General features: G+C 55.6%; 2 protein-coding genes across 4 annotated transcripts; both read right to left on the bottom strand.

The window, feature by feature from the left end:
- On the bottom strand, window positions 1–3,128 carry LRRC3 (leucine rich repeat containing 3). Its single transcript, XM_057408393.1, has 2 exons — window positions 3,080–3,128; window positions 1–1,599 (listed from the first exon to the last, which is right to left on the bottom strand). The coding sequence occupies exon 2, from the start codon at window positions 1,595–1,597 to the stop codon at window positions 734–736; it is 864 nt and encodes a 287-aa protein (XP_057264376.1). The 5' UTR covers window positions 1,598–1,599; window positions 3,080–3,128; the 3' UTR covers window positions 1–733.
- Window positions 3,129–4,878: 1,750 nt separating this feature from the next.
- TRPM2 (transient receptor potential cation channel subfamily M member 2) lies at window positions 4,879–22,837 on the bottom strand. 3 transcript variants are annotated; one of them, XM_057408392.1, is made up of 33 exons: window positions 22,657–22,816; window positions 21,123–21,386; window positions 20,698–20,783; window positions 20,054–20,222; window positions 19,412–19,592; window positions 18,855–19,021; window positions 18,235–18,415; window positions 17,354–17,415; window positions 16,999–17,199; window positions 16,523–16,625; window positions 16,162–16,283; window positions 14,737–15,087; window positions 14,152–14,289; window positions 13,189–13,318; window positions 12,739–12,884; window positions 12,462–12,574; window positions 12,125–12,338; window positions 11,462–11,580; window positions 10,910–11,042; window positions 10,605–10,776; window positions 9,939–10,122; window positions 9,484–9,665; window positions 9,210–9,342; window positions 9,004–9,091; window positions 8,349–8,436; window positions 8,036–8,187; window positions 7,456–7,532; window positions 7,263–7,364; window positions 6,853–6,939; window positions 6,562–6,667; window positions 5,910–6,011; window positions 5,386–5,502; window positions 4,879–5,135 (listed from the first exon to the last, which is right to left on the bottom strand). In XM_057408392.1, exons 2-33 carry the CDS (start codon window positions 21,312–21,314, stop codon window positions 5,010–5,012), a joined length of 4,524 nt encoding a protein of 1,507 aa, XP_057264375.1. In that variant the 5' UTR covers window positions 21,315–21,386; window positions 22,657–22,816; the 3' UTR covers window positions 4,879–5,009. The 3 variants fall into 3 exon arrangements, 2 of the variants coding, with proteins under 2 accessions (XP_057264375.1, XP_057264374.1); XM_057408391.1 differs by lacking the exon at window positions 21,123–21,386 and having other exon boundaries at window positions 22,657–22,828; XR_008972057.1 differs by lacking the exons at window positions 4,879–5,135; window positions 5,386–5,502; window positions 5,910–6,011; ... (6 more) ...; window positions 9,004–9,091; window positions 21,123–21,386 and having other exon boundaries at window positions 9,484–9,649; window positions 22,657–22,837.
- Window positions 22,838–24,780: the final 1,943 nt, after the last annotated feature.

Here is a 24,780-nt window from a genome sequence, read left to right as displayed (position 1 = left end):
GATGGAGGGGATGTAGCTTAATGGCAGTCGCACTGGTACATTGGATTTAGGCTGGTCTGATTTGGGACAGATTGAATTAGGACAAGTGCAAACCCCTCAAGCACCACCACCCTTCCTGGATGCCCAGCTCACAGTGCAGTGCAAACCCCAAGGCTTTTCCTACACGTAGGGTTTTATTGAGAAATCAAAGGTTTGGGACATCACCCCCAGGTTGCTGCTGGCAGGCAGAGGCTGCTGAGATGCTGTATGGTGACTGGGCCTGATGTCATGCTCTCTGCAAGGCTGGTCCCTCACTAGAGCCAGATCCCACTGCACAAAGCTACCCTCCCTCTGCATCCCAGGCTCCAGGTCTTCCTAGAAGTCCACAAGATCCCCTACCTTCATCTGTCTCTCCCAGGGTCTTGTTCTCTCCAAACCACATGGACCACAAGCACGTGGCTGGGACTGCTTTCCCTGTGAGCCCAGCCCTGGCAGGGGAGAAGGGGTCTGTGTGTAGGAGAGTCTTCCCCAGGAGCCTGGGCTCCATTGACAGGTCTGCATGGGGTGTCCCAACATCCCTCCCCATGCCATTTGCTCACACTCAGGCCACCATCACTGGGAGGGGTGAAGTCAGTGGCACTCATTTGCAGGACTGGAGCAAATACTGGAAAATCCCATCAAGAAGCTTTGAAGATCACCAGGTTGCCACTGGCTCTCTGCAGAGAAGCTGGGAAAGGGATGTTCCAGTCCTGCGCTACAGGGCAGTGCTGGTGGTCTCAGCATGGCCCTGGGTGCTTGGCAGTGATTTCAGGTAGTCCACGTGCTTGCAGGTGTCCTCTCGGTTGTGCCGGACATAGCAGATCACATAGACAATGACCATGGCAAACCAGCCAAACATGGTGATGAACATGGCCACGTCCGTGGTCCTCTGGCGCACGCTGCAGAAGTTGACACCGGCATCCAGGACCTGGAGCAGCGGCTTGCCCACGTACTCCTCTCGTGGGGCCGTGTGGCAGGTGATGTCCTGGACGGAGTCAGGGTCCAGCCGTGCTTCCCACAGCACCTCCTGCAAGGCACACTCACAGTGCCAGGGGTTGTTGGCCAGCCGGAGCTTGGCATTGAGAGCCAGCAAGGCCTCCTTGGGGATGCTGCGGATGCGGTTGCTGGAGAGGTCGAGCGTACGCAGCCCAGCAGCCACCCCTTTGAAGGCCGCCCTGTCGATCTTCTCAATGGCATTCCTGGAGAGATCGAGTTCCTCCAGGTGGGAGAGATGCCTGAAGGCATTGCTGGGGATCCTGGTGATGCTGTTGGCATCCAGCTTGAGGAACACTGCGTCTTTGGGGATGTCCTTCGGGATCTCCTCCAAGTGCCGGGAGCTGCAGAGGACGGCCTTCGCCCCTGCTCGCTCTGTGCATTGGCAGCTTGGGGGGCAGGAGCTGCCCCAAGAGACACACAGCAGCAGGTAAAAGAAAGCCTGGGCCACGCTGGCTGCTGGTGTAGTCGTGAGGGTCATCTTGCATCCAGCCAGCTCGGCATGGCTGCTGGCGATTCCCCGGCGGCTGCAACAGCTCCTGGGCAGCAAGGCGGCTCCTCTGTGCTCCTGCAAAGCCTCTCCCATTGCTGGAGGGAAGCAGAGGGTGGAGGGGATATGACACGGCATTATTTCCTGGAATGCCACTTACGTCTCACGTGTAATGTGCCCTGGCAAAGCAGTGAGAGGCTGGGCTCAGGAGCCCAGAAAACAAGGGTGGAATGATACCCTCTAACATCTTTTCCAGGATATCTTAATTTGGCTTAAGACATAGAGCTGCACAGATTAAAAACCCCTCCCCTCTTGCCCCATTTCAGCAGAGGCCACCCGGGCAGGCAGTGGGTGCTGCAGGACGTGGGTGTTGAGGTGGGCATGGCCTAGGTACCTGTGCCCCAGCCTGCTGTCAGTTTCTATGTGGGATGCAGTGATTTTGCTGCTGGAGAACAGCAGCAGTAAATTCCTACCTCTCCAACCCCGAATGTTAAAAAAAAGGAGATGAGTCAGATTCCCTGTGTTATCAGACCGGCTTAATCACCACCAAGGTTTAAATAACAAGATGTAGAGTTCTTCTGCTTTCCCCATCTGGTCTATGAGCTGGTTCAAGCCACATTTCCAAGGGTTTTGCTGAAGCAGGGGGTTGGAGGTGGTTTTGGTTTTTAAAGTAAACAAAGAGTATGGTTTAACAGCCTTATTTAGGAAGCTGGAGCTTAAGAGAAGAGCCACTGACTATCACAATAAGGGGGGTGATCTGGGAGCCCCATGGCCACTGTAGGCCTGCTGGGAATGAGACAGGGAGGTGAAGCACATGGGCTTCCTTTCCTCTGCCCTTATGTGCTACTTGCACCTCTCCTGCTGCTTTGGCCAGGCTGGGGGGAAGAGAGCCCCACGGAGGGGAAAGTTGGGGGGGGGGGGGGGGGAGGGGATGGTACCCTGGCCAGTTCAGGGAGCCTTTCACCCTGGAATGAAATTGTCCATGGTGATTTAATCAGGAAACCAGCTGGGCACCAAGTTATTATACCCCTATCCCCCTAGTACCAGCATCCTTCTTATATAGGCATCCCCCTGGTAACAGCATCCTCCTAATTAACGGCATTCTCCTGCTAAGAGCATGTTTCAAGCACCAGTATCCCTCAGGTGTGAGCACCCTCAGGGTACCACTCAGGGGATGCTCATACCTGAGGACGCTGACAGTGAACCTGCCTGTGTACCTGCCCAGGGGTGTGGGACTGTGCAATGGAGTCTTCCAGGGGAGATTAAGTCACACTGCCTGAGAATCCCTCTGGCCCTGCAAACGATACCGGGGTCTCTTGGAGGGGGAGGCAGGGATGCACTTTGCCATCCTGGCTCCCAGCGGCTGCCAGAGCCTGCCTCCGTCCCCGGAAGGGCTCCGAGGGACCGCAGCCGCCCAGCCCGACCCCAGCCTGTGCAGGGCGATGCCCAACCGGGGGCTCGCAGCCGGACCTTCCCGAGCGAGGGGCTTGTGAAGCCGGGGCCCCGCGCCGCGCTCCGCACAGCAGAACCGAGCCCGCCGCCCCTCCGCTCCGCCCCGGCTGTCCCGGGGTCACTTACCGGCTCGGCCGGGGCAGCTCCGCTCCGGTGCGGCTGCGGCTGCGGTGCACGGCGGCTCGGCCGCGGCCCCGGCTGCGGGCCAAGCACCGGCCCCACCTGTTGCTGCGGCTGCTCCCGCCGGGGCCGCGGGACGGGAGGGGGCCGACGCGGTGGCACCGAGCGGCGCAGGGGCGGTGCGGGGGGAGGACCTGGGCGGCGCGGGGAAACGGGAGGAGCGGGAGGTGGCGGAGGGGCGGTGGGGACACCGGCAGCACTGCCGCGGGTGTTCTGCGCGAGTGGCCGCGCGGAGCCCTTTGGTGCCGCGATTGAGTGGTGCTCGTTAGGTTTCAGCGGCGCTGTGGCTGCTGCTCCGGTTCTGGGCTGCGGGGCTGGAAGCTTTATCAGCTGCTGTAAGGCGCGATTGCCTCTTCCCTCCCCAGCCGTTCCCCTGGTCCTCAGCACAGCATGGTGATGGGCCACCATGAGCAGACATTGAGCAGGCCAAGAGCAATGGGAGGAGGTACAGTGCCGCTGCTTTGGCACACAGCTGGCTTTCCAGCAGCTCCTCAAGTTGACTCAAAATGTGTCATATCATCTCTGCAGCGAGTATTTGGGGCATGATTCTGCAAGCAAAGTGAGTCTGTGCAACAAGAGCGCTCAAACTAGGCTCATTTTAGAAGTGTGCTCCAAATGCAGCCTCCAGGAATGCTCCCTGATCAAACACCGTAACAGACCACCAGCCTTTAGTTGTTTAATACATGGTTTATTGAGCTGGGTTGAATAAATTGCCAGTCTGACACCCACCCTTCCCTCGCCAAGCGCCAGTGCGTCACTGGTGAAACTGCAGTTGTGCTGTGGTGGCCACCAGTGCGGGAAGGATAGCCCCGGCTGGCCAGTGTCTAATCCACTGGGAGAGGGTGGGGGAACTGCAATCCCACCCCAAGCAGTCGCAGGTATAATATGCCACCATGGGGCTGTTCTGGACTGTTGAGAGATGTCTCCACTGTGCCTTGTTCTCCCATGGCAGGCACAAAATAAGTGAGTGAGAGCAGAGATGTCTGGGATGGACAAAATGATGTCCTCTCTCCTGTTTTTACCTGCCCAAGGGACCGCAGAGTATGGATCATCTGGGTCCCAGCAAGCTGTCCCTTTCCATCCAGGTGCCCAAGGGGATGGGGCAGGCAGGTGACATTTAGCTGGTGCCTTGGCTCAGACAGCAGGAAGTTCAGCTACAACACGGTGCTCAGCATACACATGCAGGATCACGTAACAGTATGGGACATGGGGACTGGACCTGTGTGAAGCTGTGAAACCATGGGTACATAAGCCAAGAGCATCTCACACCTTCACAAGTGCTGGATCACAGATCACGACCATGTTGTTATGTCTGAGCAACCAGAGATATGGGGACAGCTGCCACAGGACTGACTTGCATGACAGTTAGGACCTTTAGGTGTGAAAGATCCCAATCCTTCTCCAGGGCAATCATCCAGGAGCTGTGGTGATGGGGCTTCCAGGGAGCAGAGCAGGAGCAGGGGAGCAGAGGTGCCCTATGGATGTCCTGTGTAGAAGTGTGGTTGGGATTGACAAGTCTCCAGTGCCCACTCGAAAGCAAAGCACATGTAGGAACTGAGAGAAGGAACACCTTGCAGGAGCAGCCCTGTGGCTCTGCTTGGCCCAAGCCCTGGGCTAGTGCTGTGGTTGATGTGGAAGCACCAAGACACAGCCTGGGGCTGATCCTGGTGGCTCAGGTGACCAGGATGCTGTGTAGGTACTGCCCAGACAGCACCTGTCCCCAGCTGGTGGGAAGGGGACAGAGACCTGCAATGCACATTCATGGAGGCAACCAAAGTATCTGGTCTCCAGTCTCACAGGTGAGCTGGGGTAGAGCTCCAGGTCCCAACCAAAACCTGGTCTGGGGCAGCAGGAGCCCTGGCCTGTGTCTGAGAACTCAATAGTAGGCATCGAGGAGAGTTGAGACCTTGTGCAGGAGCTTCTTGTGGTTTGCATGCAGGGGGATCCTCTTGTCCAGCACCTGCCAGCGGATGCACAGCTCCGGATCACAGCCCTGAAGAAACTAGAAGGGGACCAGAGGCATCATGTATGCACTGCCAGTGAGGAGCCATGCCAGACATGCTCAACAGCACCTCCAGCGCCCAGCCCTTTTTTTTCTGGGGCCCCTGTTGCAATGGCACCCCATATTCATCCCCATGTGCTTCCTCCACTGCATGCAGCTGGAGAACCCCAGTCCTATGGAAGGTGAGATGTGGGCCTGGAGATGTGGCTCCCCAGAGAGCTGGGTCAGGGAGTTGCAGAGAGACCCATACCGAGTTCAGCCGCTTCATCTCCACATCATTCTGGCTGCTGAAGTGCACGCTGACAGCGACTGTCTCAACCCAGGCATTATCTGTGTTGCGGGGGTCGTCAAGATACCCCTTGTGTACCTGTGCACAGTGAAGGAGTGCAACATGAGCAGAGGCCTTAGTACCTATCTAAGCGAACCAACAGGCAGTGATGGGGCATCGTGCCACAGATTGTTTGCTATTCTAGAGACCATCACCCTGTTACCACTGCACCTGGAGCTGTGGAGAGCAATCACAGCAGGCACAGACACTGGTGTGTGTGGCGGATCCCTGAGCTGCCTCCCTGCATGGTGCGAGACTATCACAGTGTGTTTCCACCTCCCCAAGCCATCCCTCCCCCATGGGAGCACTGGCCAAGGGGTGATGCACCCTGCCCCTGTACCCTGGGGACACACATGTGACCCTGTAGCACCATGATGTCCACATGTCCCTTTACTGTTGTGATGCCCACATGTCTCTGTACCACTGGGACACACACACACTCCCACCTCAGTGCCTTGTTTCAGCAAGTTCTGGAACTGGGGCCAGAATTCCCGGCGCAGGATCCACTTCAGCTTTAGTGGCAATGTCTCACCTGGCTCCAGTGACCCCTGTGCCAAAGCAGATGTCAGACGTGGGACCTGCCATTAGCCCAGCCCAGCCTCCTCACTGGCACCAGCTTGGCTATCAGGCAGTTGCCACCACTGCAGAAGATGCCACAAGCTCTGGTGGGGAGAGCAATCAGCAGTGATTCCTCTTTCCTTCCCTTTTCCCCTCCCTCTCCCACCAGAAGTCCTCAGGTGTGCCCAGGCAGATATCTGAGTTTGCCTGATTCAGCCCTGGATTCATTCCTTTTCTGTTGAAGGACTCTCTGCCAATGGTTTCACATGCCCACATGAATGACATGTGAGAACTGAAGCCATGGGGGAGAAGCAGGAGGCAGTGGGTCAGGGTAAGGGTCTGCAACAGGACCACTGCTCACCCAGCACCGCTGGCATCACAGCTCCACATGCAAATGCTCTACAGGAAGGGCAGAGGTACCTCCTTGGACAAGGCTGTGTCTCCTGCCTGTGTTCTTCCCTTTTCTGCAGGACATCCAGCTCTCAGCTGGACCCATCTCCCCAGACCCTTCCACACCAGCTGGTTTCTACCAGCTCTTACCCCAGGCAGAGCCCAGACGTCCGACAGCGGGTACTGTGCTACAAGGACTTCCAGCATCTTCTTCAGGCTCTTCCTTATAATGGACCCATCCAAATTCCTCCTCCACCTGTGAGAGAGGCCCCTGTTATGCTGCAGCTGGACTAAACTCTCCCCTGCCCAGCAGTGGTTGAACAGGCAAGGGTGGGTTTTGCCAGGTCCTGGTCTCTCTCAGATGGCTCTGTGCCCCCTTTTCCATGCCACCTCCCCAGCTCTGTCCTGGAGCAGGACACCTCTCTGTCCTCACACACTCACCGGGTCACAACGGGGTGCAGGGCATGGTTGGGACCAAAGCAGTGCAACCTCCCTCGGCCTCGCAGACCCGTCCTGCCCATGGGGTTCCTGGCAGGAAGAGAGCAAGTATGCTGTGATGGTGCCAGGGACCGTCTGTGCACCATGCTGATAAAAGCCCTGTACTGCTCCCCAGATTTCCCCCAGTGCACTGCACCTCTTCTGGACTCTGGAGTTTTTTGAAGGGCAAGGAGGGGAACAGTCATGAGGATGATGCATGCCATTATCCCTACCCCACCATTAGCTGTAGGGAAGTGGGAAGGGGATGAGTGCATATAGGCCATACTGAACTCTCTGTCTCTCTGGTGCTTTGCCTACAAACTGGCACCCCATCTCCCACTAAGTCCACCTGCCCCCATGGTGGATGCACTCACAAGGGCAGCCCATCCTGCACAGTGTAGAGGCCATGGAAGCTCTGCCGGTCGATTAGCCCGTCCATGGTGTTGTAGTTGATCTTCAGGAGAGACTCCAAGGAGCTGGGGGGCAGGAGGCAGCCCGGCAGGGAGGGCTGGCTATGCCACCCAGGGGAAGGGGCAGAGGAGCAGGCAGCCACAGAGGGACACTCACAGGCTGAACGGATCCTGCACAGCCATGTCCTTGTGCTCAGCAGAGTAAGTGGGAGGGTCGTATAGTGCAAAGTCCACCTGCAGAGCACATGGCATATCAGGGACCCTGGAGACGCTGTCTGCCCCAGTCCCATCCTCTGCCCAGCTTGTGGCATCACCTCCCGAGGAATGTAGGGCTCCAGGTCCTGCTTGGGGACTGAGCTCAGGGTCTTGGCTGGGGGGCTGGTGCCTCTCACTCATGCCCCTGTGGAAGCCAGTGCCAGATCCTGTCCCTGACCGTGAGCCAGCCCTGACTCAGGAATTGCAGAGGTAGGTGGCTGTACTCTCTGCTTCCTAACCAGTCATCACGAGGTATCCCTAGCATTGCAGATCCCAGAAGGAATGGTGCCCGTTCACCTCTCCTTCTCCCTTGCAGAGTCTCATAAGCTGCTCCAGGAACCCCCTTGTCCCAGGGCTGGGAACAACAGAAGCTCCCAAGTGTGACACAAGTGTGACACGGGGTCTGTTCTTCTTCCCATCGCCATGGGGATCTGCCTCATCGTGCCCCTACCAGCCCTGCTGCCCAGGACCACAGCTCCTACCTCCCAGGGCACCTTCTCATCCGGCACAGGGAAGCGGCGGGTGTGGGACCCTGGGTACAGGAGGTTTCGGGCAAGCACATGGTATGGGGACTGGCTCTCCTCGGGTTTCCTCTCCAGGTCAAACTCCTTTGTCTCCAAGGCTTTGCCCGAGCCTGTGAGGCAGACACAGACAGTGAGGGCCTGCAAAGCAGGGTGCTGAGCCTGGTGCTGTGAACTGTGGCTCTGCAGAGGGGGCTGGCTGGGCTCCCCATGGGGATGCTGCTGATCCCTGGTCTCCCCCGGTGCTGCTGGGATGGAGATGGGTTCCGCTTACCCGCAGATGGCACACCCTCGCCTGCGCTGAACCCATGGTCCTGCAGCGCCTGCATTATCCACCTGAGGGCCTGTGCGCTCTGGTGCACCTGTGTGTGAGAGGAGACGGTCACCACCCCCCCCAGACCCTCACTGCACACCAGACTCCCTGCTCGTGTGGAACAGCTCCACAGCGAGGGGACAGAGAGTGCCCCATGTCCAGAGGTCTGGAGGGTCCTCCTGGGATAAGGAGAAGAGCTGGGTCAGATCGAACTGCTTGGGCGACCGTGGGAGCAGAGGCTTATCCCACCACTTTGCACGTTCATCCTGTTCATTTTGGAGTCAAACAGAACATTTCCCATAACGCTTTTTCTCTCAGATGTTATTGTTTTTACAGAATAACAGAACGGTTTGGGTTGGAAGGGACCTTAAAGCTCATCCAGTTCCAACCCCCTGCCACAGCAAGGGACACCTTCTACTAGATCAGGCTGCTCCAAGCCCCATCCAGCCTGGCCTTGAACACTGCCAGGGATGGGGCAGCCACCACTTCTGTGGGAAACCTGTTCCTGTCTGAAGGGGCATTGATTTAAAGGAGCTCTCTCTTGTGCTCCAGGTCCGTTGACTCAGTCCCTAGAAAGCTCAACTTTTCTTACGTAGCTGCTCAGCTTTTGCCTCACCTGGACTTCCACAGAGGTCAGCCTCTGCTCCACCAGCCCTGTCCTCTTCACCCGGTCCAAGTCCAACAGCTCTGCCAGTATGTCAACCCTGGAGGGACAGTGCAGAGAGGAACCCCCTCAGCAGCCACCCCTGCTCTGATCCCCTCTCCTCCCTGCCTGGGGCACTGGAGGCCTGAAGTATGTCCCTGTCTCAGGAGTGCTGGTACCTCTGTGCAATGTCTCGAATCTTTTGCTCCATGTTCTGCTTCTCCTGGCACTGCTGATTCTGCAGGTAATTCTCCTTCAGGTACATCTCCCAAGAGAGGAGGGCAGCTTCTTCGTTCTTCTCCAGCTTCTCTTCTGCCCGGGGAAGGAGTTGTCAGACCCTTGGGCACCCCAAAGCCCAGTAACACAGCCCAGACATCAAGCCACGTGCTTTGGTGCACAGTGCCATGCACCAGGGAGGGGGAGAAGGGCAGGAGGGGAGATGCTGGTCCTCACTGAGCTGCCTGTGGTACGTGGCCGGCCGGCGGAGCAAGCCTTGCTGGACCAGGATCTGCAGGTGGTTGAGGAGGATGAAGGGTGGAGGTGCAGGCGGGCGGCCATGGTACTCCTCAATCAGGTCGTGCCGCTGGAACTTCCAGATCTGGTCTGTGTGCTGCTGGACCTGCTGGAAGGTGTAGCTGGGGCAGAGCCCCGGTGTCAGCCGTGCCATGGGGATGAGAGGGCACATAGTGTCCGTATAGTGCCCCAGCTCATACAAGGCTCCCTGATTAGCCCTGACCTGCACCTGCTTCTTCCACCATATCTATAGCCCCCCTCAAAGCACTCCTATGCTCTGGTCAGCATGTGCCCCAGGACCCTTATTGTGCTTTCTCAGTGTGCAGTGCCCTGGCCATGCCCAAGCCTGCAAACAAGGCTTCACTGTCAGGCCCATGGGGCCAGGTCAGACTCACTTGAACATGGCGATGAGGAGGTTGAGGAGGAGGATGTTGGTGAAGAGCAAGTACAGGCACAATAAGATGACTGTCAGCCAGTCTGGGAAGATGGGTTTCTTGTTGTCCTCATTTGTCTCTGGGCACTTGGGCTTGTAGGGGTCAGTCCCATTGGGGCTGCACTGGTCGATGTTGAAGTTGACGCCTGCGAGGGAGCACAGCATGACTCACGGCAGTCAGCCCTTGTGGTGTCTCAGGGAGCACACTGTGCTCTCTGAAAGAGGCCAGCATCAAGGGAGCTTAGCACCAGACACAGATTTGACCTCAGATCTGCATCACGCCAGGTTCTCCACTCACTGCCACCAGCTTCGCAGCTGTGGCACTGAGCTGGGTAGACCCATGGCCTTGTGCATTTGCTAGTGTGCTCTCTTGACTGCTTGTGCAGGTGCAGTTCCTGGGTTTGCATTGGTGGCAACAGTCCCAGTGTGGTGGAGCAGGGCTCCATCCCCATGCCCTGTCATCTCTCCCTCCTGGCCTGATGTTGTTCCTGAAGAGGAGCCCTGTGCATGACTTCCATGGGCCAGAAAGGCAGGAGCTGGACACGCTGCAACATGAGCTTGGTATTCCTTAGCCTTGCCACAGCCACTCTGATCGTGACACATGCAGTCACAGGCCAGCGTCCCTTACCATCGATGTAGGAGGGAATCTGCCCGAAGATAGTCAGGTAGGAGTGGTAGACCACGCCACGGAAAAGCCACTCTACACGTTCCTCATTGTGAATCAGGATGGCCTGCTTGGCAACCCCAAAGGACACGACCCACACTGCCAGCAGGAAGAGGAAGAAGAAGACATCCTTCATCTGCAAAAAACAAAGGGGAAACAAAACTGTCCCAGAGCAAGCCCCACTCCAGCATCAGATTAGGGTGACACTGGTGGCAGGCATCCAGCTGCTGTAGCTGATCATCCCTGGCAGGATGGAGGAGAGCTCTCACCATGCGCTTCACAATGATGATCTTGGGCCCCAGCGTTTTACTGACTGTGAAAATGTGCATCAGACGCAGGCAGAAAATGATAAAAGCCAGTGACAGGATGATGCGCCCAGGATACAAAGTTGATGGGATCAGCCTGGGCACAGAAGAGAGGAAAGGGAACATCTCAGTGTCACCAGTGTTGGCCTTTCTCTGATCTCACAGCATTACATTTCTGCAGTACCAGTGAGTTTCCCAACCAGGTTGAGGGTTGGACTAGATGATCTTTTGAGGTCCCTTCCAACCCTTAGGATTCTGTGATTCTGTGAAAAGACCTTTAAGATCATCAAGTCCAACCATTACCCCAGCACTGCCAAGACCACCACTAAATCATATCACTGAGGGCCTCATCTACATGCTTTTTGAACACTTACAGGGACAGTGATGTCACCACTTCCCTGGGAAGCCATCCTCATTGGCCTTTGAAGATATTGCAATTAAAAAATGTGCACAAATCTCACACTGGTTTTGTAGCCTGCAGCTGTGGCTTGAGCCACAAGTGGCTCTGCAACTCACCTGCAAGTCAGCCCTGTGATAAAGACTAGGATGGCGCAGATGTCCAACCTATTCCAGAAGTCCTTGAAGTACAGGGAAGCCATTTTCACAACTCCAAACCCATCTGGATCATGCAACAGCTGTTGGGAAGAGAAGAGGAATTGGTATTTCAGTGAAAGCCTTGTTAGATACTCATGTGCCTTGTGGTGGGGAGGGACCACACAGACCTACTGCCATTTTTGGACCCTCTTGCTTACCCAAAGTTAACCTTTTCTACGGGGTGATTCGGAGATTTGGATATAGAAGGAGCATGGGGATAGACAAAGATACGGGGCATTTTAGTCAGGTGAAGAAAAGCATTGAGATGCTGAAGCAAACTGAGTATCAAGCAAAGCCTGGAAATAAATGCCCAAGGAAAGAGGTGGTCCTTCCATCTCCTAATGTTTTCAGCTCAAAACAGCATGTGTTTCTACAGGTACCCAGCCAGGCCAGACACAGCCAAGAAGGCTCTCTGGCCTCAGAAATGGGGGGATCTGGCAGTCCCTTGTGCTGGCACCTCTGTGAACGGATGGTGACATAAGAAGGAACTTAGAAACATGAGCTACATAGGACCTTCCATAAGCACACAGAGGGTGTCTCTTCCTCATATCATCTCCTCAGCCCCTGTTTCTGCCTGCCGCATACCTGTCGGGTCTCCTCGCACACTAGGGAGAAGAGCCAGAAGTAGAGGAGGTACTCCCACCAGGACGGCACTGGCTGGAAGTCAACCATCAGGACATAGGCAAAAAGCAGGAGGAAGGTGAAGTAAGAGAGTATGTTCATGTGGAAGATGACGACAGGCGCTGTGAAGAAGGCTCGGAGCCGTGTCAGGCAGCCCATTGGCTGCAGCCTCTTCTCCCTGTGAGGAAGAGGGGCTCAGCTGCCCAGGAAGACGCCACAGCAGTTTCTCCCAGCCAGCTGCAGGGCGAGGCTGGAGGAAATCTGTGCCTTGGTGCACACATGCCCCAGCAGCGAGAAGTACCTGAAGGTGATGAGGCCGGTGTAGAGAAGTGGGAAGAACAACATGCATGCAATAACCCGCCAAAGCCCATTGTCCACACACATCTTCCCCCACCAGACTTTGGTTAGAAAGGCCTGTGAGGAGGGAGAAAGGGGAGCACTGGTTACAGGAGCGAGCCTGCCTGCCTGTCAGAATGGGGCTGAAGGACAGAGCCCCACTGCTGCCAACAAGGAACCCTGGATCAGTGGCAGGGGACACTTAGGCATTTCCCCTCCGTGCACCACTGCTGGGAACCCACCTGGACACCCCCATGGGACACAAAATTCATGTTCTTGGCCTCCAACGCCAGCTGCAGGCAGGTTGTCTTCCCCCAGGCCTCAGAGACACGGGTGAGAAGCTTCTGGGCTCTCTCTTCATCCTTGCGGTAGCAGTCTGTGAACACACCTGGCCAGGCAGGTACCAGGGAGACATGCCTGAGCTGCTGGACCATCTTGGCGCTCAGAAAGGTGCCACAGAGCCACCCTTTTCAGCAGGATCTGGACACTACACCACACAGTGGCACCCTCTGTGCTCCCATCATGCAGGCAGAGCCCTCGCAGCCCCACCGCCCCAACCTTGATGAGGGGTTCCCCATTTGGCATCACTGACCACAGACACCCCTCACTCCAGACACCTCCTGCACAAAGCCAGCCAGCCCTCCCTGAGGGGTGCAAGAGCAGCTCCGTGTTGCTGACTCCCTCCTGCTCACCAATTGCCTTCCTCTCATACTCCTCAGCCAGAGTCATCATGTCCTCGGTGGTGTCTGTGTCTTCCTCCTCCTTGGCCAGCTCCTTCAGGATTTTGCTGCAGGCCAGCGCGGCCGCCATGCAGTCCTGGCTCTGGAGCAGAAGAGGCCAGAGAGAGCATGGGGGTCTGCGTCCTGTCCTGCAGGTCCCACTAGTCCTGCCAAGCCCTCCACAGCTCCCACAGGGAAGGAAGGAGGATGTCCCAAGCAGACTGCTGCTCAGTGTGGACAGCTTGCTGTGAGCTGTGTTCCTCTCTGGGTGCAGGGGCAGTAGGAAACCTACTGCCATGGGGAATCTGGGGTTAACCATGCTCTCCTTGTGGAAAGCCTTGAGTGATGGGACGGTGTGACTGCATGGCATGGTCACTATGCTGCCAGCCACTCTGCTTCTGTGTTTAAACTGGGGTGCTGTTTATGGAGGGAAGCCTTCTCCAGCTACCGTGCCCCTGTGTCCTGCCTGCAGTGTACTGAACCCTCTCTCAGGTTTTGGAAGGAAGAGCACACTTCTGGCCCAGCACATCACCTCTGCCTACAGCATGTATTTTCATAGCATCATAGAATCACAGAACTGTTTGGGCTGGAAAGGACCCTGAAGATCATCTAATCCCAACCCCATGCAATGGGCAAGGACACTTTTGACTAGACCAGGTTTATCAAAGCTCTGTCCAACTTCCTGCCCTTGAACACTGCCAGGGATGGGGCATCCTTGGCTGGGAAGGGAGGGATCTTGCCTCATGGTGTGGCTGGGGATGAACACCAGGCTCAACAGCTGTCTCACATTTGGCTGTGGGTCGGGCTCGGGCACTGCCATGGGCCAGCTCGCCTGTTGTCACAAATCCCAGCAGATGCAATATTTCCTTTTGGGCCTGGGAGGTTTGGCTCCATCTGAGCCTCTCAGCTCGGACCAGCAGCTCTGGGCTGTGATACCTGGGCCCAGATGATTTCTGCCAGCTCCTTGTGGTTCTGGACCACAGCCCAGATAAGCAGGTCACGGACTGGGTCCATGGTGAAGGTGGCTCGGCCAGCAGAGCGCTTGTAGAGGGACCGGAGACTTGAGCCCTGGACCTGCAAGGCACGCAAGGTCAGAGCTGCTCCCCACCAAGGAGCTGCAGAGAGCAGGCAGCCCCTCAACACAAAGCCACTCCTGACCCCTGAGTGCCTGCTTCCTCCATGCACGGAAGGGCTTTTGCTGCAGGGTGGCCAAGCGGGATGGCTGCCTGGAAATGCAGGGCCAGGATCATGTGGGGATGTGCCCAGCCTGCCTAGTGCACCCACCCCACTGGGTCCTGCCCACCAGCATCACAAGGGCACACGGTGTTGCCAGTGAAGGAAGGTGGGAGTCACACCTTGAATAGGGGGCAGAAGACTTGGATAGGGCTTTAAGGGACTTTGAGTGAGATTCTTGAGCAGGCAAGAAGACAGACACCCAGCTGCAACCCCCAGGATGGCTTCTTGAGCCCACTTTCTCCTCCCAAATGCAACCCTGCCACCACATCACCTGGAGATACGTACATTCAGATTGATGTGTGGGACAGGGATGGAGAGCCGGGGCCGCTCTGTGTGCTTGGGCTTGGGGTAGAGAGGCTGTGTGGAGCAGCCCAGCAGCTCCCGCAGCACCTGGGAGACATGGTGCAGTTGGATTCTTGGCATTTTGGAGCTGGCCGTGTGCTCTCTCTCCTCCAGCAGAACCTTCTGCAGCTTGCTGTGGAACAGGCAGGATGGTGCCATGTTGTCGTAGAGGTAAACCAGGGTGTCCCAGGTGACAAACTCCTTGAGGCGCACTCCCTGCTCCAGGAACAGCTTCACAAACTCTGGCTTGTTGGAGATCAGGGCGGCCGCCATCACGGGGTGGAGATCTGCTGGCTGGCAGGCCAGAGGAGAGGTGAGGGTCTCCATGGCCACAGAGCAGGATTTCACCATGCTCCTCACTCAGGGGGAAGATTTTACCCCTGAGCACACAAGGAGCTTCTGGGTGTGAGAGCAGATGGGAGGTACTGGGGCTTGTGGGGCATCTAAGAGAGAGGGTTAGTATGTCCTCTCCTCTCAGCTGCCTGCCCCGATGGCCACCCAGTTCAGCCTTTGTGGGGTTTTTCTTTCCAAGGCAACCTTTGTGTGTATCCAGAAATGAAAGCAAGCCCCACGGGTAAGGGGCTACACGTTTATCCTGGCAGGAAGGTACCTGCTGACCTTCTGACACAGCTTGGCTTCAGCTTCAGCTTTTCATACCAGCCACAGTGGTCCAGGGCTGCAGTGTATGTAGCTAATCTGAGAGCCTGCCTTGTCCTCCCTCTCTGACAAAGCTGTGGATCTCTCTTGAGCTGTGTAGCTTTACACAGACACTAGCTCCCGCCAACCCTTCCCAGTCCCACAAAAGGTATGGGGGCTACCATAACCTCACCTGTTGAATGAAACAAGAAAAATCGCTTCCAAGTCCCACAGCCCCATCAGAAAGGACAGACATCCCTGCTTAGCTTTGGCTTCCCAACAGCAGGATCCGGTGTGGGCTGGCAGACTGGCTCGTGCTGCTCACTGCCCCACTCTAGTGAGGTTTAAGCAGCGGAGCACCAGGTCGGGTGAGAAGAGTTTGACAATGTGGTGTGAGCAGCAAGAGGTATTTTTGGCTCTGAGTTGGTGGATCATCTTTAAAAAGGCAGTGGTTTTGACTAAAATACCAGTCATCTTTGTTAAAACAAATAGGACCTTTACAAGTAATGATTTGCAGGGTGTGCTCACCTCTGCTTTGGATGTTTGAGGGCACTTCTGAAAACAAAACAGATTAAGACCCCCTGGCAATGTAGTGGGAGTTTAGGGTCCGAAAGCAATGCCCTCACAAACTGTCCTTAGGCACAGCTGAGGTACCCGCAATACCCACAGTCCGCAAGTGGGACCTGACAAGCTGTAAGCCTGACTGGAGCAGTAGCACAGGTACTGCCTTACCTTCCACTCGTGGTCATCTGTGAAGATCTCACTGCGAGCAATGTCCACCCTGTTCCAGGCCACAGCTAACCTCAGCTGGTAGTCCCAGTTCTCACGACCAAAATTGTCCTGGTTTCGGGATGCTGCATGCAGAGACCATGCGTTAGAACAGAGGATCGTTTACATGGTGAGAAGATACCACCTGGAAGCCCCCTTGGAGGCCTGGCCTTCTGGGATAAGTACCTCTCCACAATCAGCTCAGCATCACGGTTTTGGGGACCTCTCTGGTGACCCCATTAAGTCGAGCAGCTGCAGGAGGTGACTTGTGACCTCCATCTCATTCATCTCACCCCGTCCTCCCAGGCAGCTCCCCACCCCTCACCTTTGAACAGGGCCTGAAGGATGGCCACATCCACGTCCTGCTGGCCATATTTGCCGTCTCTGAAAATGGTCAGGAGCTGCCGGCTCCGCACTATGTCTTGGATCTACAAGGAGAGCCATGGGCAACCGATCAGCAGCTGCATCTCCTCCCTGATGGTTCCCGCAGCCTCTGTCCTGTGTGGGGCAATTCCTTACTCATCTTGGGTTGTCTGCAGACCCTCTGTATCTCCCAGCCTGGCTGGGGTCAATCCCAATTGGTACCTCTGCCCAAAGGGAGCTGTCGTGGAGGAGCAGAGCTTGAGCCCTTTGGGTGCCCACCAGGACATTGCTGAGCATGGCTGGGGAAGATGGAGGGTTGGAAGAGATGAGCCTAAACGTCACACTGGGAGCCTTCCTAGTCACAGGTAAGGAGCCCTGGGGTCCCCTTCGATCTCCACAAGCTCAGTGAGAGGAGCTGTCTGCCTGCACGAGGCTCACCTTCTTGGTCCACTCCACCACTCTGCCCTCAGTGAATTGCTCATAGGTGTCCTGGAAGAACACGCTCAGCTTCTGCCGGATCAAGGCAATGGTTATCTTGGGCACAGGCAGGCTGGCCACTTGTGCGATGACATCGGCCACACGCCCAGACCCTTCCACAATCACACAGGGGGTCCCATTGGTGATGGCGTTGTAGATGGTCTGCAACAGAGCGGGGAGACTGGTCCTTAGTCCTGCCCAGAGACCAGCAGACCCTCTCTGAGAGCCACCCTGCTACTCTGCAGCACTCCTGCAGCTGGTGTGGCACCATGTGTGACACCTAAAAGCAGCATCCCGCGCAGGAGTAGTTCCTTACGTCAAGTGTCCCTGGGCCTCCTTCCAGCACCACGCACACAATGGGGATCCTGATGGCAACGCCTGCAAGGAAGCAGAGCCTGGGATCACTTCCCTGTGGGGCACACTGCCATGCACCTGAATGCGGTCCCCTCCGAGCAGTGGGATGTGAAAGGCAAGGTGTGAATGTGAAAGGCACATGGGGGAGCGTGTGTACACACGTGTTAGAGCAGAGGATCGCCTACAGACAAGAAGATACCACCAGGGAGCCCCCTTTGAGGCCTGGCCCATTGGGATAAACAACTCTCCCTGATCAGCTCAGCATCACAAGCTTTGGGGACCCTTTTGTGGCCTGATAAGTCAATCAGTTGGCTCTTTGGTTTGTATCACTGAGGAACCAGGTTCCACATTTATCATGACAATCCTCTCAAGATCCTTGCCTGGATCCTTCAGGGAAGCCACAGCCTCCCCTCTGAACAGAGGCCAGGATGGGCACCCATTATCAGCCTTCTAGTGCCTAAAGGGGTCAACAAGAAATCTGGAGAGGGGCTTTTTACAAGGGCCTGTAGTGACAGGACAAGGGGGAATGGCTTTGGGCTGAAAAACGGTAGATTTAGATTTGACACAAGGGAAAAATCCCTCCCTGTGGGGGTGGTGAGGCCCTGGCACAGGTCGCCCAGAGAAGCTGTGGCTGCCCCATCCCTGGCAGTGTTCAAGGCCAGGTTGGACAGGGCTTGGAGCAACCTGGTCTAGTGGAAGGTGTCCCTGCCCATGGTAGGGGGTTGGAACTGGATGAGCTTTAAGGTCCCTTCCAACCAAAACCATTCTGTGATTTTACCAATGGATGACCCATCCCACCTTGTGCCCTTCCCTGCCTCAGACCTGGATATGTGTCACTGTTACCTCCTTTCACCTTGGTCTGCTCTGAAATGAACTTCTCCAGTCTGGTCCTCAGGGGGATTTCCACCCCATACCTCCCGTGAGTCCCGTCATCCACCAGGATGAAGTGGGAGTGGTTGCTGTCCAGGCATGACAGGCTGCCTTGGTTCTCCTCATCCAGTACATACTCAGCTGGAAAGCCACCCTGTAAGATGCAGAAGGAGAGACTCTGGAAGAAGCCTGCAGAGGAGCACCAGATGCCCAGAGCAACCAGCCTGTGGGACAGGAACAGGCCAGCATGTGGGACAGGAGCAGTCTGGCCAAACAACCATTCGTGTCCCCCCTGCAGTCCTCATGTCAGCTTTGCCCTTTTCTTCTCTGTCTCTGTTCCACCTGCCCTCACACCCACAAAGGCCCTCCCAGGAGAAGGGCAGCACCTATAGAAGACACTGGGTAGGGTAAAGGGGCTTCTCAGCAAATACCAGGCTGGGACCATCACTCCTCCTGGCGCAGCTGGGTTTTACCAGGGCTGCCAGCCACAAGCACATCTCAAAGCACCCATTCCCACCACAGTCCTTGGCAGGGCTTCCCCAGCAGACCAAGCACAGGCAAAGCAGATGCAGCTCTGGCTCTGCCTGGCTCACCATGGGGCAGATGAGGCTCTCCCGGTTGTACACGGTCCCCCAGGTGGCTATGCCGATGGTGACAATCTCGCTGTCCTTGTGGCCACAGCTCAGTGTGAAGTCTCGCACCGCCTCTCCCACCTGTTTCATCACACCAGCATGGGACCCCCCTGTGATGATCCAGGCCCCTGGGGGTCAGAGACAGGCTTGGGAAGGGAGAAGCTCTGCTCACAGCAATCTCCTGGCATCCCCCTGTACAGCTGCAGGAACACCTTGGAGATGCTCCATCTCCCAGAAGGTGTCTTGCCTGCCCACTACAGCAAGGCCAGGCAGCGGAGGAGATGCCTTCTTTAGCACAGTGCTGCATCTGAAGCCCAGATCTTTGTGAACTTGTTTGCAGTGATTGAGTAAGAAGAGTCCATTTCGGGGGGTGGCAGACCAGATGGTGACCTACAGGCTTTCTGGGCCAACTCAGTATCCCCAGAGCAGCCCAATTCACTGAACACAGTGAGTTAGCCATAGCCAGATGATGGGCCCCTCTCCCACTTCAATCAAAAGGGAGCCTCTGCATCTCTTACCAGTGGTCTGGGCCACTTTGACTAGCCCTTGCCGGAAGATGTTCTTCAGCCTTGGTTTCATAATGAAGTTTTTGGCTCCCCCGGTGACTGAGATGAGCAGGTTGGGTGCATCGAGGCCCCAGTGATGTGTCATGAGGTGGTAGATGACCCATGGAGGGGTATCTGAGGAGACGCGTACATACTGCAAAAAAGGGAGCATAAAAGTGTTTTGGGTAAAAACAACAGGGTCAGAGTAACAAGGCATCTCCACCACAAGCCTCCTGTCCCAGGGAACCAGGGGCTTCCCATGCCATTTTCCCAGCAGAGTCCTGTGCTGTTGCCCCAGGTCTTTGTACATGACCCTGTTCCAAATCGCTTCCCTGGGACTGTGCATTCCAAAGACAAACCTAAGGACAAGGAATAGCACTTCTTACAGCATGAAGGTTAGGCTCATGGTTTCAGAAATGGATTTGGTACAGGGCTGGGAGAGAGGAGGGTTCCTGTCCCAACCCCCTTCTTCTGCTTGGGTCAGTGTTGCCCTTGGAGCATTTCCACAATTCCCTATCCTCCTCCCATCCAGGAGGGGAATACTTGCATCTCATCTGCCATGGCAAGACCTGGACACTGTCTCCCCATGCACAACAGACAGAAAAACCAGATGACCTTTCCCATCTTCTGTCCCAGGCCTCTGAAGTGGATATCACCGAAGGCGTCTGTTGGCATTTCCCGGATATGCGTTCTGGGGTCCCATTCCTTCCCCAGGAAGATGGGAGGTTTGGCAGCATCTTCCAGGTGCTGTTCCCTGAGGTAGCCACACTCACACACGATCCTCCTGGAATACACACCACCAGCTTTGCTGGAAACCGGCTAAAGCTGGAAGGCAAAGCCCAGCTGGGCCACCTGCCTCAGCCCAGGCAAGAGGTGCTGGTGTTCTCATTAAGAACACCAGAAGCACCAGCATCTCCCACCCAGCCCATTATCCAGCTCAAAGCTTGTGCAGAAACAAAGGTGCTTTGGGGAACACTTGAAAAAAAAGGTATTTCCACCTGTAGAGATTCAGGGGAGAAATATTAAGGTTGCTCTGGGTGAAGTTTGAATGGAAATGACTGAGCATTAAAATATCAGAAAGGCTGCTCATGGGACATGGGATATCAGCCGTGCGCTGACACACAGTAGGGTGAAGAACCAGTGCAAAAGGAATTTGTGACCCCCCTTGGCACCAGCTCCCTTGACAGAAAAGTGGGATTTTCTGGTGCTGCAGCTTTGTCACAAACACCCCTCCTGCTTTCCTGGACTGTCTGACTTACCCAGAATCTGACATCTGGGAGCTTTCAACAAAGTAGGTGCACTCTTTCTTCCGAATGTTCTCAGGAATCCATGAGATGAGGTTTTCCTGAGGGAGCAGGAAGAGCAGCAAGAGGTCAGGATTTCTGCAAAGGGCAGAAGTTACATCAGGGGCTAGAAACTCTGGTGCTTGGAGCAGATCTGAGTGCTTCTTTTGATGTGAAAGAAAGCTCCATCGCTATCTGCAAGGACAAAGCCAGGTGTAGCCACAGGACAAGAGATGAGTGCTGGACATTTACCTCAGATGTCTGGGGTTTGTCTGCCAGCCCCTAAAACTAAAGTGATCTGTTATTAATGTTCCCATTAATGAGTCCCTAGATAACTAATTAATATTTTTTTCCATCATGTGTGGGCAATCATCCCCTCTTTCAGCACCTCCTGAACTTGCCTTTTCATTGCTGCTGCTGGGGAAATGGGCCTTCCGCCTGCTTTTTGAGACACTGCTACTGCTCTGCTGGAGGTTGGGGACCACCTCGAAGTCGCTCATCTTCCTGGGGTGGGTGGCAGGGTCATCTCTCTCGGAGCACACCTTGTTCAGTTCAGAGGGGAGCACCTTGGTGCACCGGCCACGCATGGCCATGGCTGCTGTGCCCTGAACCACTCAGCCTCCTCACTCCTGTTCCTAGGATGGGAGGTTCTGAACATCTCCATCCTGAGTGCAGCAGGAAAGAAAAAGGTTACCCATGAACATAAAGCACTGAGGCACCCTTTCCATCGTTCCTGGTAAGAGAGGAGTCCATGGGACACCTGCTGGATCCTTGCCATGGTCCTGACACAGGGGCCACATGAGTGGTGAACCAGGCTGACTGTGTATCACGCTGCCCCAGGGAAACCCATCAGCCTCTGCACATTGACCCCATCCCACTCTGCCCAGCAGCTCCACTTCCTGACCATCGGGCTGCTCCACTACCTGGCTGTCCATCAGTCCAGGGTTCTCCTCACTTCATCCCCACTGCAGGCAGCTGTGACATTTCTGGCAGCAGGGACAGCAGCAACCAGGTCCCAACACAAGTACACAGCCTCAGTTACCTTAGGAGCCAGATTTTGGCAGACTGGTTTTCTGCATCAGCACAACCCACCACAGATCTGATTGCTGGAGAAAGAGCTGTCAAAACAAGGTCAAACACACCCTTAGTTCTTGTTCCTGGTCCTCCAGGGCAAGGAGGCTGGTGGGGTTTGGGACATGGCCACAGGCAGCTCATAAGCCCATGCAGGAGGGTTCTCACACCAGGTCTTCCATGGGCACCCCCAGGGTGAACAACCGTGCTGACAAAAACCCAGAATCACAGAATCCCAGACTGGTTTGGGCTGGAAGGTATCTTAAAGCTCATCCAGTTCCAGCCCCCTGCCATGGGCAGGGACACCTTCCACTAGACCAGACTGCTCCAAGCCCCGTCCAACCTGGCCTTGAACACTGCCAGGGATGGGGCAGCCACAGCTTCTCTGGGCAACCTGTGCCAGCACCTCAGCACCCTCACAGGGAAGAATTTCTTCCTAATGTCAAATCTAAATCTACCATTTTTCAGCCCAAAGCCGTTCCCCCTTGTCCTATCACTACAGGCCCTTGTAAAAAGCCCCTCTCCGGATTTTCTGTCACCCCTTTAGGCAATAGAGCTGCCCTAAGGTCTCCCCGGAGCCTTCCCTTCTCGAGGCTGAATACCTGCTCTTAAGGCTTGTGGCCAAGGGCAGAGCATCTTCAGAAGCACCCACTGCCTTCCTCCATCCCCCCTCCATGAGAGGGGGCTGCAACCCCGAGGGACCAGGCCTGCCCCACTGCAGGCACCACAGGGACCCTCATCCCAGGGGTCACCTCTCAGCTGCACAGGGTGGTCACAGAACTGATCAGGACAGCCCTGACCGCAGCGCTGAGCACACGAACCGTGCCCACCCCCCTGCATGACCGTCTGCCAGCCTGCCTGTACCTTGCCCACAGCATCCTCCGGCCGCATCACCGGCTTCTCCGCTCCTGTCCTAGGGATTCAGCCCCGTGTCTGTCTCCTCAGGCGGGTCATTTTGTCACTGGAGGCACAGGCAGCGAGCGGAGAGCAGGGCAGAGCTGCCTGCAGAGAGGAGGAGATGGCAGGAGGCTGGCAGCTTCCCAGCGAATCAGGCTGCAGCAGCAGTCCCTGCTGAGCTGCTGCGGGCCCGAGTGTGCTGGAGCGGCTGAGTCACGCTCCCGCTGCCTGCAGCAGTGATCTCCTCCCACTGCCACCAGCCCCACATGGGGCAGATGCCTCCAACCGAGCCCCTGAGGCAGATACCACCTTCGGGGGGGCTCCAGGGATGAAGGGGCTCCAGCACTCGGGTGCTGTTGAAAAGGAGCAGCAGCTCTGATGGAGGTTTGGGTGCGTCACAGGCTTGGCAAGTGTGATGAGAAATCCCTTCCTTAACTGTCAATTTTGATCAGGCTATAGTAGGAAAGCATCCATCCTGATACAGTGGAAGGTGTGATTCTGCGAGATATATATATATATTAGTTATACACTGTGATGTGATGAGGTAGTGGAATTTTACTGGAGACTTTTGGTATTGTTCATGCTTAAGTAAAGGAAACAAAAGGACACCCTGGCCCTGGAAAGAAGAACTTTCCTTCTGGGAAGCTTTGAGCAGTCCATGAAAACCATGGACTGTTTTTCCATAAAGCATAACATAAAGCATAGCATAAAGCATAACAGTTTTATCCCTGGGACAACAATGGTAACACCAGGCTTCCAGCGGCTCTAACACATCCTTGAAACCCCACTGGCATCATCTAGTGTCACAGATCAGTAACCGAGTAATCATAGAGTCACAGAACAGTTTGTGTTGGAACGGACTTTAAAGCTCTATCAGTTCCAACCCCCTGCCAGGGGCAGGGACACCTTCCACTAGACCAGGTAATCAGAACAAGACTGACTCCAGGGACACCTGATCAAATTAGACAAAGCAGCAAGAATGCTGCAGAAACAGAATGGCTTTGCCAGGTTTCATTGTGATTAATAATTGGTAGTGTGGCTGTTAGGGATGTACTGTACCTGAATGCTTGAAGGATATAACAACCCTGTTTAAAGCCCCATTTGGGTGCCCCAATTTGGCTGGGGCACTTCATACACATGAATAAATACTTACCCTTGTAATTGTATGCTTTGAATCCAGCCTCTCACCTCAGCCAGCGTGGGCCAGGCAGCACTTTTTATAACACAAGCCCTGGGTGAGGACCCCCACTGTCACACACAGGCACCAAATGACTTTCAGCTGGGGTATCCCACCTCCCCATCTCAGGTGCTCTTTTTCGGTTTGCAACAGGGTCAGGTACTGGGGCAATGCATCCAACAAATAAATAGGGTCCAAAGGAAAAGTCATTGGTGTGATCATGTCCTTTAGGTTGCTTTCCAGCCCAGGCATGTGAGTTAGCATGGACCATCTGTGCAATGAGTTCTGCAGTCCTGCATCCAGCTCCAGGGACCTTAACACAAGAGGAACGTGGAGCTGCACGAGTGAGTCCAAAGGAGGCCATGAAGATGCTCTGAGGGCTGTTGCAGCTATGCTATGGAGACGGGCTGAGAGAGCTGGGCTTGTTCAGCCTGGGGAAGTATCTGGGGAGACCTTAGAGAAGCTTCCAGTGCCTAAAGGGGCTGACAACAAATATGAAGAGGGACTTTTGACAAGGGCCTGTAGTGACAGGACAAGGGGGGAATGGCTTTGAGCTGGCAGAGGGGAAAGGTAGATTAGACACGAGGAAGAAATTTGTCTGTGTGAGGTTGGTGAGGCGCTGGCACAGGTTGCCCAGAGAAGCTGTGGCTGCCCCATCCCTGGCAGTGTTCAAGACCAGGTTGGACGGGGCTTGGAGCAGCGTGGGTCTAGTGGAAGGTGTCCCTGCGCATGGCAGGGGGTTGGAACTGGATGAGCTTTAAGGTCCCTTCCAACCCAAATCAGTCTGGTTTCCTTGAACAAGAGCAAACAGCTGAGACATTTCCCTGGGAGAACAGATGCCACTAATAAGGCAGTAAATAAAATCCATGTGCAGTGCTTTACAGTTCAGTTGTAATTAACTCTGCACTGCCAAA

This window comes from Pezoporus wallicus, unplaced genomic scaffold (assembly GCF_028554395.1).
Source record: "Pezoporus wallicus isolate ANWC-B61680 ecotype Strahan unplaced genomic scaffold, APGP_CSIRO_Pwel_v1 contig_4238, whole genome shotgun sequence".
Lineage (NCBI taxonomy): Eukaryota > Metazoa > Chordata > Aves > Psittaciformes > Psittacidae > Pezoporus > Pezoporus wallicus.
This window is presented reverse-complemented; position numbering and strand designations above follow the sequence as displayed.